At 40.6% G+C, this 17,916-nt stretch overlaps 1 protein-coding gene across 4 annotated transcripts in view; it reads left to right on the top strand.

The window, feature by feature from the left end:
* Window positions 1–1,955: 1,955 nt before the first annotated feature.
* Window positions 1,956–17,916, top strand: part of ADCY10 (adenylate cyclase 10 (soluble)) — a 98,152-nt gene continuing 82,191 nt past the window's right edge. Inside the window, exons 1-7 of one of the 4 annotated variants that reach the window (XM_011979916.1) lie at window positions 2,073–2,206; window positions 6,328–6,492; window positions 11,043–11,248; window positions 12,245–12,349; window positions 14,229–14,267; window positions 14,478–14,621; window positions 16,664–16,869. In XM_011979916.1, coding sequence (XP_011835306.1) covers window positions 11,101–11,248; window positions 12,245–12,349; window positions 14,229–14,267; window positions 14,478–14,621; window positions 16,664–16,869 — 642 coding nt within the window. In that variant the 5' untranslated portion in view covers window positions 2,073–2,206; window positions 6,328–6,492; window positions 11,043–11,100. Of the gene's footprint in view, window positions 2,207–6,327; window positions 6,493–11,042; window positions 11,249–12,244; window positions 12,350–14,228; window positions 14,268–14,440; window positions 14,622–16,663; window positions 16,870–17,916 lie in introns of all 4 variants that reach the window. The other 3 variants (XM_011979917.1, XM_011979915.1, XM_011979918.1) reach the window with 3 other exon arrangements.

Here is a 17,916-nt window from a genome sequence, read left to right as displayed (position 1 = left end):
AAACTCTCATTGCCACTTGGAACACATAGTCTAGTTACCAGTTTCACAACTATTCTCAAAGACTTAGTAAGAAGAATATATATAATAGAAGTCCTTACTATCAATGCAGTTACTGAACTCCATAAAAATAATTTCCACAGTGGTGCAAATCACTTGATTAGTATAGTTGAGTTGAATTCTTTATCACAACTTTCTGATAGGTCCTTATTGATAGCTTCACTATGTAAGTGTTCTTTCTCAATGCCAGGTCTGACAGCCCTGGGCTTCAACCCAACTCTGCCACACATTAACTGTGAGACTTTGTTAACCTCTGTCTCTGACCTTTAATATTTTCAAGAACAAAATGGGAATAATCATGGTACTGACTTCATAGGATTGTTCTAAAGATTGAGATAAGGTTTTGGTTTTAACACAGTGCCTGGTCCACAGTAAATGTTAAAGTTCAGGAAATGGGCCGGGCACGGTGATGCATGCCTGTAATCCCAGCACTTTGGGAGGCTGAGGCAGGTGGATCACCTGAGGTCAGAAGTTTGCGACCAGACTGACTAACATGGTGAAACCATGTCTCTACTAAATACAAAAAATTAGCTGGGCGTGGTGGTGCATGCCTGTAATTCGAGCTACTTGGGAGGCTGAGACAGGAGAATCACTTGAACCTGGGAGGTGGAGGTTGCAGTGAACCGAGATCGTGCCATTGCACTCCAGCCTTGGCAACAAGAAGAAAGTTCAGAAAATGGTAGTCTTATTAATTGAAGGTAGACCCAGAAAGTACTTCCTTAGACTAAGGAAGTTATAATTTTACTACGAAAAGGATATACTGTGTTAACCTATTTGCGTGGTTTCTGAACTAATAACTTTATAGCGGAAAAGAAGCTGCTTAGGGTAGAGGAGTAGGAGGTGGGGTGGAGAATGCTCAATAAGAGATAAATTCTTGAGTCTTTTTTGTTGTATGGCATTTTAAGGAAACTTTGATCCAAGGTATGTCAGTGCTGCTGTTTCCTCATAGTAAACATTTTCTTTTTTAACTTATAAAATGATAGTGAAAGGTTGAATGTTAATGAGGATGAACTTCAAAGCTAAGGTTCCTTTCTGTAAAACAAAGGTCTCTACTGAAGCCTGTTTATATAATGAAGCAGAAATAGAAAACACTGGCATTTATTAAGAATAGCTCTCCCTATGGTGATTGTTTAATTATATGAGGTATGAGTCTAATTATAAGACTGGTTTCCACAACTCACACCAGAAAATTCACTCAACAAACAAAATTAAATGACCCTCTTGTTTTCCTCCCTAAGACAACTGTGTTTTACAACAGTTTGAAGCACACAGTAAACTTAATTATAGAGCGGGGCTTTATATAAGAACATGCACAGCTTTTTAAATAAGATGTTTTAAATTCCAATTTTAAAAGCTGTGCCCCTAAATGTTAATTGTAGTTGTGATATACATAAGAACATTTGGAAAATCAGCACATTATTTAAGCGGAAAACACGCCAGCCTCTTAAAACACATTTTTCCAGTGTCACATCAGATAAAGAAAACTCAAATCCAGTGCCCATTGGATTTCAAGTTACCTTTGGGATAAATTTGGTTAAAAGTGTGCACTTGACCAGTCAAAAAGGGCAGGTATATAATTCTTCAAACAAAAATTTACCTCACAAATACGTCTGAAGATAAGTACTGAATTTATTATAACTGGTAAATTTCATAGTCCTGGTACAAGCTGTAACCACTATTGACTAAAATTAGGTGTTTGCTTGCTCTGGAGATACTTCTGATGATCACCTACCCAACTGTTGCCTAATTTCAACCATCCTCCTCATGGCCAAGGGAAGAGTTGTGTAAACTACTCTGGGGTCATGTCAGTCTCCCCTGACCGTTGCCTCAAACGTGCAGATAAGAGAACCTGAAACAGCCAGTACTTGTACAGTGGTAGGTCACTCAGGTTGGCGGGGGAGGGGAAGGCAGTGCCACCCAATCAGGAACATGGTCAGTGCCTGTGGAACAATGAACTACTGATGAGGGTGTGGCCTGGAAAACGGCTCTTAGATGAAACTGTCATTTTATGGGTCAGCTATAGACAGACATGGCACTTCGGCTGTCTTCAGAATAATGTCACCTGGCCTCCTCTCCTGTCTTCTGCAGTCTTACAAGAACTAGTCCCCAATTGAGGTCTGGCTTTTCCTCAGCCCTGGATGAAGTGGAGGTATGTGGAAGTAAGAGTCTCAGCGGAGAGAATGGTTGCAGAGCTGAAGATGAGGGCGACCATCAGGAAAGAAGACAGCTATTGGAGTGCAGAGGAGTGGGAAAGCCTGGGGCTAGAAGTCAGGGTTCACGTTTGCATATACCTCTGTGTCAGTCCTTTACATGAGCTTAGAAGCTTGAAGGCTTAAATATTGCCTCATCTTATTTAACCTGGATGCTCTGTCTCTCTAGCTTACTGTCTTTATTTGCCTGTTTTCTGCAGTTCCTCACTTGATACCCTCCTTTTTATCAGTCAACAACTACCAAGTGCCTACCACTTGAAGGGGGCTCTGGGAAGGTGCTGTGGAGGAAACAAAGATATGTAGAAGATGGTTCCAAACCGGGAGCTTACAATTCAGATGAAGACAAAATAGAAGCAATTCAAAAGATAATCAAGGATAATTGTATGGGAAATAAGCCACTTAAGTGTAGACATTAAGAGCCATAATAGCTCAGCAGAAAAATTACTATGGCTAGAGTAGGCAAGCAAGCTTTCATGACAGATATCACTGTGCCTTTAAATTCAGAGTATCTCACTCTTTGGACTCCTGTGAAACCTGACTTTACATATAGGTGAAAAGTTGAATATAAAATCTATTAGGAAATTCTAGAGGAGAGATTTAGAGAAACTAATGGATATAATCGAACGCTAATTTCTCTTTTCATTTTTGGGTACTACTGAGTTTTCTTTACTCACACTCTTCATTCAGGAATCCTTCTTGGTTTATCTTTCGGGCGTCATTCACCTGCTTGCCTTTTGAGTCAGGTATCCTCATTTCTCATTCCAAGGTGCTTCCATACTTTGTCAGTACCCATGCTGTTCATGCTGTATTCTTGATGTGATAGAATTGGCCGAACAATTGATAAGGGTACCATCAACATGCATTGAAAGTGCTCTTAAATTACATACATCTTTTCCCTAGTTCATATACATCCCCAAAGTGCTATAAAGCATATACAAATGGGATATAGCATGATATAGTAGAAAGAACACGAACTTTCAACTCCCACAGACCTGGGTATTCCTAACCTAGGGCAAGTTAGTATCTCTGTGCTTCAGTTTTCATATCTATAGAAATCAGGTCTACTTCATAGTGCTGTTTGGATGATTAAATGAGGCAACCTATGTAGAATTGATACGGCTCCAATGAGTGGAGGAACACCAAAGTTCTTAGTCCTCATCCCGGTTTAGATAAAACGACAAGGACACACATGGAGTGATTTTAAGGAGTGGAAAATTTAATAGGCAAGAAGGAAGAGGAAAGAGGGAAGAAACTCCCTCATACAGAGACAGAGGGAGGGGAGTTCCAAAGCCGAGAGAGGGAACCCCCAGTGGGGTGGACTGGCAGCCAGGTATATATTACAGAGGCTGGAGGAGGCAGTGTCTGATTTGCATAGGGTTCAGGGGATTGGTTTGACCAGGCATATCATTCACTTAGCCCTGGAAAAAGCTGGCCCTGTCACCCTAGCCTTTTAATATGCAAATGCAGGGTGTCATAATGTTCTACACACGTGGGAATATGTGGGGGCGGCCATGTTTCCAGGAACATGTGGGGTAAGGGCAAGAAGGCCTCCAGAATAGCTATGTTGGGTGGGCCCAGTTTCTAATGGCCTTCACTTGCATATCAAAGGTTGCCAGCCTGGATCTAAGAGCCAGGGCTTTACAAGAAATTTTCTGGAGATGCTTTAAAAAATGAAAACTTCCCAAGGACCCCTTTTCCACTCTATCTGCCCAAAATAATTTCTTAATAACTCCTACAATAGAATGCTTCACATAAAAAGGTCATAATAAATTATACTTACAATGTGGTATGTGCCGGTAGAAAGGTAAATATCACTATCATTAATCATTTTGTGATGTTGCAGAACTTAAAGCAGAAAACTGTATCTTCAAAAATAGAAAATTTCTATTGTCTTTTATGGGTGTTCATAAGAAACTCCCAGATATTCATTTTAGATCTCCCTGCCTTTTAAACCTATAATTTTCTTCTTTTAGTTTCACATCTACATATGCCATCTTCATCTCAAAATGCACCTACTTTCCTTGTTTGGTCATCATAAACAGAAAAATCTGTCCAAGTTCATTCACATCACCTTAATTAAAACAACAGAATCTTAGCAATCATCTAATTCATCTCTGCACTGACTAAAATCACCTCTGTTTGAAATGCTTGTTCTCCAGTGCCGTAAAGAAATAGCACTTGAACATAAATTTAATTTATTTAGTAAGGCCATTTTTACTTCCTGCAGAAAGGATATACTCGCCAGCAGTTTTGCCACGAAAGTACACTGAACAAAGGAGACAGGGTCATTTATAACCTGACGCGTTCACCCTGCTGCTGTGTCCGGTTTCCATTGGCTGGAACGGGACCTCACATTCTGTATTTGTCCTGATTGATTGGCTAGCAACTTAGAACCTTTTAAAAGAGGCAAAGGTAGAGGAGAACAAAGGAAGGAGGAGGTAACTTGTGGAATGCTGAGAAAGGTAAAAACACTTTTAAATAAGGAAGAGGAACAGGCTATGACCTAATGCTTGCTTGGACCAGTATAAGCATGCCAGGGCAAATATTTAGGCTAAATTGTGGGAGCTAAGAACACAAAGTACATTGATTTCTTTATTACGGCTAGCAGATATTTAAGAATGTTAGCACAGGTCTTTGAATAAATTTTGCTTTTAAGAGAAGTTACTATTTATTCCTAATTAGACAGGGAGGAAAGGAATTTGAAGAGGAACCTCTACTTTACTTTTTATACCTCTACCCTCACAGGTAGATAGCTATCCAGTACTTCCTAAAACTGCCCAGTTTGAGCATTCATTCTTACATTGTTTATATTTGTCCTTCAGTGATTGCCAGTCATTGATCCTAGTTGATCCTGAGCAACAAAGAATAAATATAACCACTTTCCATCCAGTGTTAACAACTTTAGCAAAACAGTCTCTACTGTGCATGTGAGGAGAGTGTGGTGTTGCCAAGATTGAAGAGGCTGATAGTAGGGCTGCCAGAAAGAATGCAATGTTTGGAATATGTTTATACTAAAAAATTGTTGTTGATTTAAAAATTCAAATTTAACTGAGCATCCTCTATTTTTATTAGCTCAATCTTTCAATCTTACAAGTTTGGTAGCTAATGAAATCAAAGTTGAGCTAGTGAGCTGGAGGCAGGAGAGGGAAGAATAGAGCTACGTCCTGCTCAGTTCTGCTCAGTCCCATCTCAGTTCTCTGGCTACTCAGCACATCTGTAGAAGCCACATCAGAGCACCCATGCCTACAGAACATACTGTTTACGGTCACTTATTCTTGGATAACTAGCTCTCTCCACTAAAGAAAAACATACAAACTTTCCTTTCCCACTACATAACTCCCACTCCCATGAACTTTAATCTTGCTAATCCAAACCAAATTTCTAACTCAAGGAGAAGGTAGGGAAGTTGTTCTTTGATTGCAGGGGCCCACATTACACTTTGCATACACACCCATGTCCCCTACTTACCCCACGTCCACCACTTACCCCACAACTTTCACAGTTCAGCCCAAATATTTAAAGACAACTACCATTTTAACTAAAATGTCATAATTATCTGACTTATTTCCAATGCCTCCCATAATTCCTCACATTCCAGAGTCAATGAACTTGAAAGAGGTCAATGAACTTCAATCCTCTGGATTAGATTTGAACACTTTTATGTATCTTAAAATAGCATTGCATCCAAATAGCTAATTAACATATGAAAAGGTGCTTAATCTCCTTAGTACCAACAAGGAAACACAAAACCACAAATACCATTGTAGCAGGACGAGCCATAGACAAAACCCCTCAGACACCAGGTTAAAGAAGGAAGAGGCTTTATTCAGCCGGGAGCGCTGGCAGACTTGCATCTCAAGAACCGAGCTCCGGGAAGAAAGAGTTCCTGGTCGTTTTAAGGGCTTGCAATTCTAAGGGGTTCCACATGAAAGGGTCATGATAGATTGAGATCTATAGATAGCACATGTGATTAGAATCGGGGGTTAATCTTTTAACCTCAGACCTGGTCATCAGTGGCGCTGGCTGGTATTGCCACTGACTTCATTCCTGTGTTCTTCAGCTTTTACTTCCTCCTTCTCTTCAGAGACAGGAGACAGTAAGAGAAATGGCCTGTCTCCTCACCACCACTTACCTAGCAAGATGACTTAAAACTTGAAAAGACTGACAAAATAAGTGTTGGCTGAGATATGTAGCAACTGAACTGTCAAACCTTGCCTGAGGGAGTGTAAGTTGGTACCATTACTTTGGAAAGCTGTTTAGCAAGATCTACTCAAGCAGGGGTATCCAATCTTTTGGCTTCCCTGTGGTACACTGGAAGAGGAAGAATTGTCTTGGGCCACACATAATACTAATGATAGCTGATGAGCTAAGAAAAAAAAATCACAAAAAAATCTCATAATGTTTTAAGAAAGTTTACAAATTTGTGTTGGGCTGCATTCAAAGCCATCCTGGACTGCATGTGGCCACAGGCTGTGGGTTGGACATGTGTATATCCTATGACCTAGCAATTCCACTCCTATGTATATACCCAAGAGAAATGCATACATCTGTTCACCAAAACACATATATAAGAATGTTCTTAGCACCATTATTCATAATGGTCTAAAACTGGGAACAACCCATAAGTCAACAGTATAGTGGATAAATGTTTTGTGGTATAATCAGGCAAAGGAATACTATATAGCATTGAAAATCAACAATTATTGATATACAACAACATGGATGAATATCACAAACACAAAAGATGTAGTATGATTTCATTTATATAAAGTTTGAAAGCTGGCAAAGGTGATCTATGTTGTTAGAAATAAGAAAGGTTACCTTCAGGGAGAAGAGAAGAGTAGTGACTTGAAGGTGGCATGAGAATAACTTCTTGACTGCTGGTAATGTTTTTCTTCTTGCTATGAATGGATATTACATGGATTTGCTCACCTTAGAGTAATTCAAGTTATACATTTATGATTTGTACATTTTCCTACATGTATGTTATGTTTCAATAAAAGTTTTTTAAAAGATAGCATTAATTTGCAGTAAATCTAGTTTTTTAACACCTTGTGCTTATGCATTTGATTTTGTTAAAAATTCTAAATACAGCACTTCACACTTATTCTTTTGAAATTTCATTATTTTGGTTGATTTCGATATATTAAGATCCTAGCTCTGACATCAGTGCATGAGTTCTCTCACTATATTTTCAAATTTTATTTTCCCTCAGCTTTATTAAGGCAAAAATGACAAAAATTGTACAGATTTATGGTGTACAATGTGATGTTTTAATATATGTATACATTATGAAATAATTAAATCAAGGTAATTAACATATCATCTCACATACTTAACGTTTTTGTGTGGTGAGAACATTTAAGATCTACTCTCTTAGCCATTTTGAAGTATATTATACTTTATTAACTGTATTCACCACGCTCTAGGTTAGATCTCCAGAACTTTTTCATCGTGTCTAATTGAAACTTTGTATCCTTCAACCAACAACATCTCATTCCCCCCACCCATCCCCAGCCCCTGGCACCACCATTCTACTCTGCTTCTATGATTTTGACTTTTTTAGATTCCGTATATAAGTGAGATCATTCAATATTTTTGTCTTTCTGTGTCTGGCTTATTTCACTTAACATAAGGCCCTCCAGGTTCATCCATGCTATCATACAAGAAAGGATTTCCTTCTGTTTTAGGTCTGAACAGTACTCAGTTGTATATATTATCCAATGTTTTCTTTATCCATTCATATGTTAATGAACACTTGGGTTGGTTCCATATCTTGGCTATTGTGAATAGTGCTGAAATAAACATGGGAGTGCAGGCATACTGATTTCAATTCCTTTGGGAATATACCCAGATGTGGGATTGTTAGATCATATGGTAGTTCTATTTTTAATTTTTTAGGAATTTCTATATTGTTTTCCATAATGGCCGTACTTCCAGTTATATCTTTATCAAAGTACTCTATCATGCCCATGGAGGCTTACCTCTGAGTTGACACCAGAATACTAATTAATTTCCATTAGGTGTGATTGTTAACCAGCCAATTATATTTTCTTTATTCCTATAATTTTGTATATTTTACTCACAAGGATATGAAAAATTTGGCCAAATGCCTTAAAGTCAATATATACATTGTCTATAGCAGTCTCTTGATTTAAAAATTTAATAACTCTTCCAAAAAAAGGAAATAATGTTGGCTTGATCTTGGCTCTGAATCCATGTGACTCCTTTTAATCACCTCTTGCTAATCTAAATAACCACTGAGACTGCTCCCAAATATTCCAACTCTCTTTCCTATTGTGCACATAGTAGGAGTGCACTTCCCTGCCTACTTGAAACTAGGCATGGTCATGTAATTTGCTTTGGTCAATGCCATGAGGAAAAGCGAAATACGTCACTCTGGGAGTAAAATGAGTATACTCCACTACATCCTCTTTCCCACTACCTTGACAACCAGAATGTTCCAGCGTGGGTCCCAAAGTGAAGGCAAAAACAGAGGGTTTTTTTGCCTTCAAGGGACCCACATAGGGACATGCAGTATGAGCAAGAAATGAACAAGGAATAAGCCTTTGTGATTTCAAGCCATTGAGATTTCAAAGGTATTTGTTAAGGAAACATAACCTGTATTATCTCAACAAATACATTATGTTTACTGGTCTGTGTTTTCTGGGATCCACGAGTAGCCTCATCTTTTGAAATTTAGAAGAGAATGTGCCCATCTCTTCTGAAGAGATGGTATTCCAGCCCATCTCTTGTTCTCCATGGTTTTTTGAGAATACTCACATTATACCTGTCAGTTCTTTCAGTATCTGTAGATATATGTTGTCTGGGACTAGCTAGAATTTATTTAAAATGACTGTGTGCTTTAGCACTACTTATCTTGGATTTCAATTCTTTCCTAGCCATGCTTGTTATACTTTTCAATTCTCTATGGTGGAGAAGGTAGAAACAAAAGAAAAGTTGTATAGAACACCATACTTAAGCTTCGCCCTTATTCCTCTTTTATTAATTACCTTGTTTTCAAGAAAGCCTTTAAAAGTCCCTCTGGGTTTTCTTAACTTTAGCATTTTTTTGTAAGTCTTTCATTCTGGACATTCCATTTTCTTGTACCTTTCTTTTTATTATTATCATTATTATTATTTTAGAGATGGGGTCTCACTCTGTCACCTAGGATAGAGTGCAGTGACACGATCTCAGCTCCTTGCAGCCTTGACCTCCTGGGCTTAAGCCGTCCTCCCACCTCAGCCTCCTGAATCGCTGGGACTACAGGCTCATACCACCACATCCAGCAATTTTTTTTTTTTTTGGTAGAGATGAGATTTCACTATGTTGCCCAAGCTGGTCTTGAACCTGGGCTCAAGCAACACTACTTTGTAGGCTTCCCAGAGTGCTGGGATTATAGGCACAAGCTTCTGCACCTAGCCTCTCACTTCTTAAAAGTTCATATAGCACCAAATTTACTATCTGAAGTTATTTATTTGATTTAATTTTATCTATTGACTGTTACTGGCACATGCTGTGGTCTTTTGCTGCATTTTTAGTGCTATCCTTTTTTTAAAAAAACCTTAGTTATATACTTCTTTCTTTTGTTCACTTCTTAACATTTGAGTTTGCCAGGGCTTTTCCTTTTAAAGGCTATATAATATGTAACATTTAGCACTCATTTTTTAGAATACTAAATACATTTTTAAATGTATACTATATACATTTTAAAGTTTGTCTGTTAAATGTACAAATATTTTTCCCTGAGTTATTTTTAAAATACTTCCCCTTAAATCTAAGGGATATAAGTGACTGTCTCAATTTTTTCCTTGAATACTCTACTATATCCCAATATGACCTATGTCTGTCTGAAATTACTAACCAGTTCCTCTCTGCTGGTCAGAAGTAAACCAAAAAAAAACAGTTCCTTTTCTTAAAAAACAAATCCTCTTATTTTCTGTATAACCTATTCCAGTAACTTGGATTGCTCTGAAAAAGTAAAGGGTGTTTGCTTTTACTGTTCAGGCTGGTAGAGCATGATTTTTACAACATTTAGGCATGAGCATTTCATCTGTCCTGGCAGCTACAGGAAGGCCTTAGGAAATCCTAGTTTTCTCAGAACTAACTGGGTAACAAATTGAAATTTCAGCGTTTCCTTCCACTTAGAGCTTAAGGCCTTCCATCTTTCCAGCTGCCACACACACACACACACACACACACACGCGCACACACGCGCACACACACACACCCTTCTGAATTCTTTTCTTCTATTTATTTAACATTATACCTTTATAGGCTTAATCTCTTGCCTATATACAAAACTCTAATACTCACTTACATATAAATACACTCACACACACAAATCACATCTACACTTGATTTTTTTTTTTTTAAAGACAGAAAAAAGTAAAAGACCAAGGTAGAGAGAGGGGGAAAAGGAAACATGAGGACAGAAGAAAAAGAAGTCTGGCCTGAGTGAATAGAGCTAACAACCCTATTTAGCTCTACTTGCCCTGCAAGGGCCTACCCCTTCTGGCAAATGAGTGGAGGCGTTCAGCTACCCTCTTTCACCCCAGCCTCTTTGTAATGGTGCTCACTTTTGCAACAGCTGTTCAGGGTGGGAGGGTTCTTCCTCTGTATAGAAACTGGCCCTTTTGGAGTCTGGCTCAACAACTCTGGCATTTTCACCACTATAAGCAGGCCGCAGGTTAGAACAAAACAAATGGAGAAAGAGCAATAGGAAAATGAGCAAATGAATATATCAGATTTCCTCTATTTCAATTTTCTTTTTAGAAGACCTATCTGGAGACTGCTTCCTGTCACCATAAAATCCTGAACATTTGTCTTGAACATGAACACTCCAAGAGAAGAATTCCAGGACTGGCCCATAGTCAGAATAGCAGCTCATTTACCAGACCTCATTGTCTATGGACATTTCTCCCCAGAGCGACCCTTTATAGATTCTTTTGATGGAGTCCTGATGTTTGTTGATATTTCAGGCAAGTGCAAAAGGGATGTTTGTTTAATATGGATGAACAACAGGCTCACGTGGGAAGTCACATGCAGAGCTTGACTGCAGAGTAGGGAGGCCATTCTGGAGCCCCTGGGCTTCACAGCAGATGTGCTCCATTGAGAACACAAGAGGGAGGAAATAGTTTGTGGCCCTGGCTCTCTCTCATCCTCCCTTACCCAGCACTGCCAGTCATGGGCATATCTTTAAGATTCTCAAGTTCCATTCTTTGCTCCTGTGTCTCTTCCCCAACTTCACTGACTCATCCTCCCCAGCCCCAAGCCCCACACACATCCCAGTCAAAACTGACCTCAGGAAATGATCTCCCTAGATGATGTTTACATCTTACTAATAAACTTGCCACCTCTTCAGAAGTGTTTGAAATGTGTGTGATTTTGTTACCACGGACTGAAAATTTTATTCCCAGTTAAAGAAGTTGCAGTTATCACTGTACAGTAGAGAATTCGGAAGAAAGATATATCTGGAGCCTTTTCCTGGCCCCTAAAATAATAGATAGAGGAGGCTGCATGTCTGACACTTGACCAGCCACAAAGATCCCTAAGAAGAAACTCTGCCTGTTTTTAAAAGCTGAGGCCGCCGGGCGTGGTGGCTCACGCCTGCAATCCCAGCACTTTTGGAGGCTGAGGCAGGCGGATCACAAGCTCAGGAGTTTGAGACCATCCTGGCTAATGCAGTGAAACCCCGTCTCTACTAAAAATACAAAAATGAGCCAAACATAGTGGCGCATGCCTGTGGTCCCAGCTACTTGGGAGGGGGAGGCAGGAGAATTGCTTGAACCCGATAGGCGGAGGTTGCAGTGAGCCGAGATCACGCCACTGCAATTCAACCTAGGCTACAGAGCGAGACTCTGTCTTGAAAAAAAAAAAAAAAAAAGCTGAGGCTCACTGCCTTCCTGGGTAGTCCTCTTCTGGCTCTGTTTGATTTCCCCAGGCAGCCAAAGAAACCAGCTGCACATTTATTCCAGGTTTTACTGCAATGACTGAGAAGTTCAGCAGTGCCATGTACATGGACAAAGGGGCTGAGCAGTTGGTGGAGATCCTCAACTACCACATCAGTGCAATAGTGGAGAGTAAGTGTTCCCATAGGTTTCTGACTTGAGAATATTTCAGTTCATTGTTTTTTCTGTAGTTGTCAATTATAACCTGATAGAGTACAATTGCTTAGCACTCCTCCTCTTCCCCATGAAATGTGTATAAAACCAGTCTTTTTTGAAATATGATATAGTATAATTGGAGAAATAAACATAATCAAACCTCACTAATACAGACTATTTGAGGGAAGGGATATTTTGTGTTAGAGGGCTGAATTATAAACTGCTTTTAAAAGAACTGTAGTAGTAATACTTTTAACTATATGACATATCCAGGTATTTATTTTTATTTATTTATTTATTTAGAGACAGAGTCTTGCTCTGTCGCCCAGGCTGGAGTGCAGTGGCACAATCTTGGCTCACTGTAACCTTCACCTCCTGGGTTCAAGCAATTCTCATGCCTCAGCCTCCTGAGTAGCTAGGATTACAGGCGCCCACCCCCACACCCAACTACTTGTTGTATTTTTAGTAGAGATGGGGTCTCACCATGTTGGCCAGGCTGGTCTCAAACTCCTGACCTCAAGTGATCCACCCGCCTCAGCAGCCCCCAAAGTGCTGGGATTACAGGCGAGAGCCAACGGTGCCCAGCTATTTTTATTTATTAATTTTTTTTTTTTGAGCCAGAGTCTCACTCTGTCTCCCAGGCTGGAGTGCAGTGGCATGATCTCGGCTCACTGCAACCTCTGCCTCCCAGGTTCAAGCGATTCTCCTGCCTCAGCCACCCAAGTAGCTGGGATTACAGGCGTGTGCCACCATGCCCAGCAATTTTGTATTTTTTTTTTTAGTAGAGATGGGGTTTTACCATGTTGAACAGGCTGGTCTCGAACTCCTGACCTCAGGTGATCCTCCCGCTTTGGCCTCCCAAAGGGCTGGGATTATAGGCGTAAGCCACCGCGCCTGGCCTATCCAAGTATTTTTAAAAGCCAGCATCTATATAACCCAAAGATAGTCATTAAGAGATTGTTGTATGAGTAGATAAATGATTTATAATTAACTTCTCAATAATTTGTCTCCTAATGATGGATGCTGAAGCACTTAGAGTAAACTGAAAACTTTAGTCCCCTTGTCAACCTCTGCCTGCCATCTTGTTTGCATTGTTAATTCCAACTATTCTTGAAGACAACGGTTTACTCTGTTATGGCGAACTCCTGGCCTAGTGTTTTATCAGGCTCTGAGTTCCTTAGTAATATCTTGATGTTACCCACTAGACAAAATTTAATGCTTCATAAAAGCAGGAACTATGGTTGATTCCTTTCTGCATCTGACTTGGCACAACAGGTGCTTAGCCAATCCATGATGATGCATAACGAAAAGAGAGAATGGCCATTTACGCCATACAGTCTAAATAAACAAAATACAAAGTTAGTAATAACCAAAAATGCAAGTGACTATGGTTGTGATTTTCCCATTCCCTGACTCCTAGTTTCTGTGGAGTCCTGTCATTCATCCACCCACCCATGCTTACGCAAGCCCCAGCCTATAACATATATTGATCAATAAATTAATTAAAAGCATTCCATTATCGTGGGAGGAGGGCAACTGTCTTCAGACCTCATCAGAGGGCAGCTGTCTTCAGACCTCATCAGAAACCCTACATGTCTTTCTCCTTTCTTTCTCCATTCACAGAAATGGAGCATAGACGTACACTGGTTCCATGTATTCATTCTCCACTTGAGGAAACAGACTCAAATGGGTTAAGTGGCTTGTCTGGGATGAGATCTTTAGTATAAGTCTATTCTCTGAATCACTGTTCTTTTGACCTAGTTTCTATTCCACTAACAAAGAATGATTTTTTTTTTAACTGCTTTTAAGGAATCAGTGTTTGATTTAATTTGTTGTTGTTGTTTTTTTTTCTCAGAAGTGTTGATTTTTGGAGGAGACATCCTGAAATTTGCAGGTATGGGGGCTTATTAAGATAGGAGGGGTAAGAAAGGAATGCTGAGATGCCTGTGCTTCTGTGCTGGGGACAAAGGAGGCATCCTAGAGAAGGCAGTGGCCAGGAGATAGGCTGAGGAATGCTTGATGAGTAAGTTTCTATACAGATCTCATACAAAATAGATTGATCCCCAGGGCAGGTCAAAAGCCCGCGGCATGTCTCTCTCTGAAGGTGATGCACTGCTAGCCCTGTGGAGGGTGGAGCGAAAGCAGCTGAAAAACATTATCACAGTGGCAATTAAATGTAGCCTGGAGATCCATGGATTGTTTGAGACCCAGGAGTCTGAAGAAGGCCTAGACATCCGAGTCAAGATAGGTAAGCATTTGAGAAGGAATAAATCCTATGGCAGTTGGGATAGGGGTCTTGACTCCTGGGGCATCTCTCTCTCCCAAAGAGAAGTAGTAGAACATGGTGGCTCAGCCCCATGATGCCCTGGACTTTGGAATCAGGACAATCAGAATGTGAATTTTGGCTTCCTCACATACCAGTTGAGAGAATTTGGGCTACATAATATCTATCTAATAAGCTATTACAAAAAGTAAATTAGTTGGCATGGTAGTTGATGCATAGGAACCACTCAACAAAATAGTCTTTGTTACTGCTACTGCTTTTATTATTATTCCATCTTGCTGCTTGTCAAGGTTGTGCAGTATAAAACAAAATAGAGACTAGCTTGCCATCACATAGTTTCAGCAATGGCATGAGATTGGTCACCCCCTACCTCATAAGAATGATGTGCAGGAAAAACTTAACAGGTCAGCCTGCAGCACAGCTCCAGCTTTATACAAGGCTTCTTAAGGTTATACTTATAGTAACAATCACACGTATTTCCTTATTACATTGCAGACATTACACACTATGCATGTGCAAATATTACCCACATTATATCACAGTCCTGAGATATAGGCATCATTGTATCCATTTCAAAGATGAAAAACGAGATTCTGAGAGGTATAAGTAATGAGTAACAGCTAGAGTTATGGTTGGTGCTGTTAGTGTTAGCTTCTGCCTAACTAAACTTTGCAAAACTTAGAATTCTCACATGTCGTACCTGGTGGGATCATCAGCAGTTATACAATTAACTGTTTCTCAGCCTTCTTCAACCTAGGCCCACTTTTGATATTGTTAAAAATTTCCAAATAAGGCCGAGTGCAGTGGCTCATACCTGTAATCCCAGCACTTTGGGAGGCCAAGGTGGGTAGATCACCTGAGGTTGGGAGTTTGAGACCAGCCTGACCAACATGGTGAAACCCCATCTCTACTAAAATACAAAAATTAGCCAGGCGTGATGGCGGGTGCCTGTAATCTCAGCTACTCGGGAGGCTGAGGCAGGAGGATCACTTGAATCCACGAGGCAGAGGTTGCAGTGAGCCAAGATGGCGCCATTGCACTCCAGCCTGGGCTACAAGCGTGAAACTCCATCTCAAAAAAAAAAAAAAAAAAAATCCAAAGAAGTTAAATATTTTGTTGGAAAAAAAAATCAAAGTTATATAATACTGAATATTTTTTCTAAGTTAGCACTCAAGGAGTCTGATGTGTTATCCTTCTTGAGAAGGATGGGAACCCAGCCCCCTCTTGCATGCTGATTGGCTGTTAGAGAGGTGGGTCCCAGCACCTTTTTTTAGAGTAAGTCCGAACATCAGTGTGTTTCAGATAGAAAACAAACTGTATGTAGTATCAGGGGGAAATCAGCCTTGACAAATCAGTACAGCAGAGAGCGAAGATAAAAAATAAACTTTGATTGTATTACAGTCATTTAAAAGAAATGTGTGTCACTTATAGTTCATTTATACATATATTTTGTGTACGTGTCGTGTTATACAGTTAGACGTCTTCTATCACTCGGGTACCAAAACTTTCATTTACCAACTTAAAAACAATGAGAGAAACTGTTGTTGGGATGGGATGTGTAACTGTCAAATGCGTACTTCTTTTCCCCACCCTCTGTTGTCTAAAATTCGACCCTAAGGGATTATTTTTAGTTACAGCTTCAATCTCTGCTAAAATGCAAATTATCCCAAAATAAGAATTATTAAAAGTATTCCCTGTTGCCCTTAAGTATACATAATTGAAGAAAAGGTAAAAATACCTTTGGGGACTGGTAGGACCATGTAGGGAGAAAAATGTTACAGACAGGCAAAAATTAGTGGTAGAACTTTCTAGCTTTGGAAGAAGGGGAGTTTTGGAAGGCCCGAGCCCAAAAGAGGTATGCCATAATTCCTATGTAAAGTTTTAGAAGTGAGATTTTGCTCTGAGGTAGTATAGTCCCACAAAGATTATGATTTTTCCAAGAACCTGTGCTGCTGGGAAATAATCCAGAACTTCTTGTGCAAACCTATTCCTTGCCTTCTTGCCAGGACTGGCTGCTGGCCACATCAGCATGTTGGTCTTTGGAGATGAAACACACAGCCACTTTCTGGTGATTGGTCAGGCAGTGGACGATGTGCGCCTTGCACAGAACATGGCTCAGATGAATGATGTTATTCTGTCACCAAACTGCTGGCAGCTTTGTGACCGGAGCATGATTGAAATTGAGAGCATTCCAGATCAGAGAGCGGTTAAGGTGGGTGTGATGCTGCTACTTGCAGAAAAGTTCTGCCAGCCTGTAACAGAGGCACCCTGCCAGAACAGTCACTGGGCATGCTGGTTTCATAAAGCTCCTGGGTTGGAAATTGGGATGGCGTCAGTCTGGGTTAGGCTAAGGACGCTTTAGTCCAGGGCAGCTCCTCTGGGAGGAGCCAAGGCTGGTTAGCTTGAGGAGGAAATGATTAGGCTTCTTTGTGGGTAACTGAGGATATGGAATTTGGGGATTGAGGCCTTTTGAGGGGCTAGTGACCTAGCTTAAGGAACCAGAAGGGTCTGCCAGGTCACCCGGGAGCAGAGGGGAATAGTTTTAAAGGCTGTCATTGATCCTCACTTTCTTTACCCAACACCCTCCTAACCCAGGGTGAGGGATCACTGAGGGTAAAGATTGGAGTTGAGCAAGTGTGGCGAAGTTCAGTGATAGAAGAGACACTTTTCCTGTGGCTCTGCCTAGTAGAAAACATTGTGGTTAAGTTGCAGATTGACTATAAGCAGAACTGTCCCTGGGATATGGCCAATTAGAAAAGCCGTCCTTTGAGGGTATGAAAGTGGAAGAAAGGCTGGGCGTGGTGGCTCAAGCCTGTAATCCCAGTACTTGGGGAGGCCGAGACAGGCGGATCACGAGGTCAGGAGATCGAGACCATCCTGGCTAACACAGTGAAACCCCGTCTCTACTAAAAAATACAAAAAACTAGCCGGGTGAGGTGGCGGGTACCTGTAGTCGCAGCTACTCGGGAGGCTGAGGCAGGAGAATGGCGTAAAACCGGGAAGCGAAGCTTGCAGTGAGCTGAGATCTGGCCACTGCACTCCAGCCTGGGTGACAGAGTGAGACTCCGTCTCAAAAAAAAGAAAAAAAAGAAAGTGGAAGAAAGATGTGCTGCTAGATGAACCAAAGGGACAGGACTACACGGCAGAAAGAATCTGTGCAGATGCTGGCCAAGATGGGAGGCACTCCCACACTCATGCATCAGCCTACAACCCTCACCACCACCACCCCCTCCTCACTCTTCCAGCAAGACATACCCAG

This window comes from Mandrillus leucophaeus, unplaced genomic scaffold (genome assembly GCF_000951045.1).
Source record: "Mandrillus leucophaeus isolate KB7577 unplaced genomic scaffold, Mleu.le_1.0 Scaffold207, whole genome shotgun sequence".
NCBI classification, from domain to species: domain Eukaryota; kingdom Metazoa; phylum Chordata; class Mammalia; order Primates; family Cercopithecidae; genus Mandrillus; species Mandrillus leucophaeus.
The sequence above is the reverse complement of the archived record's forward strand: the minus strand, read 5'-3'. Positions and strand labels throughout refer to the sequence as shown.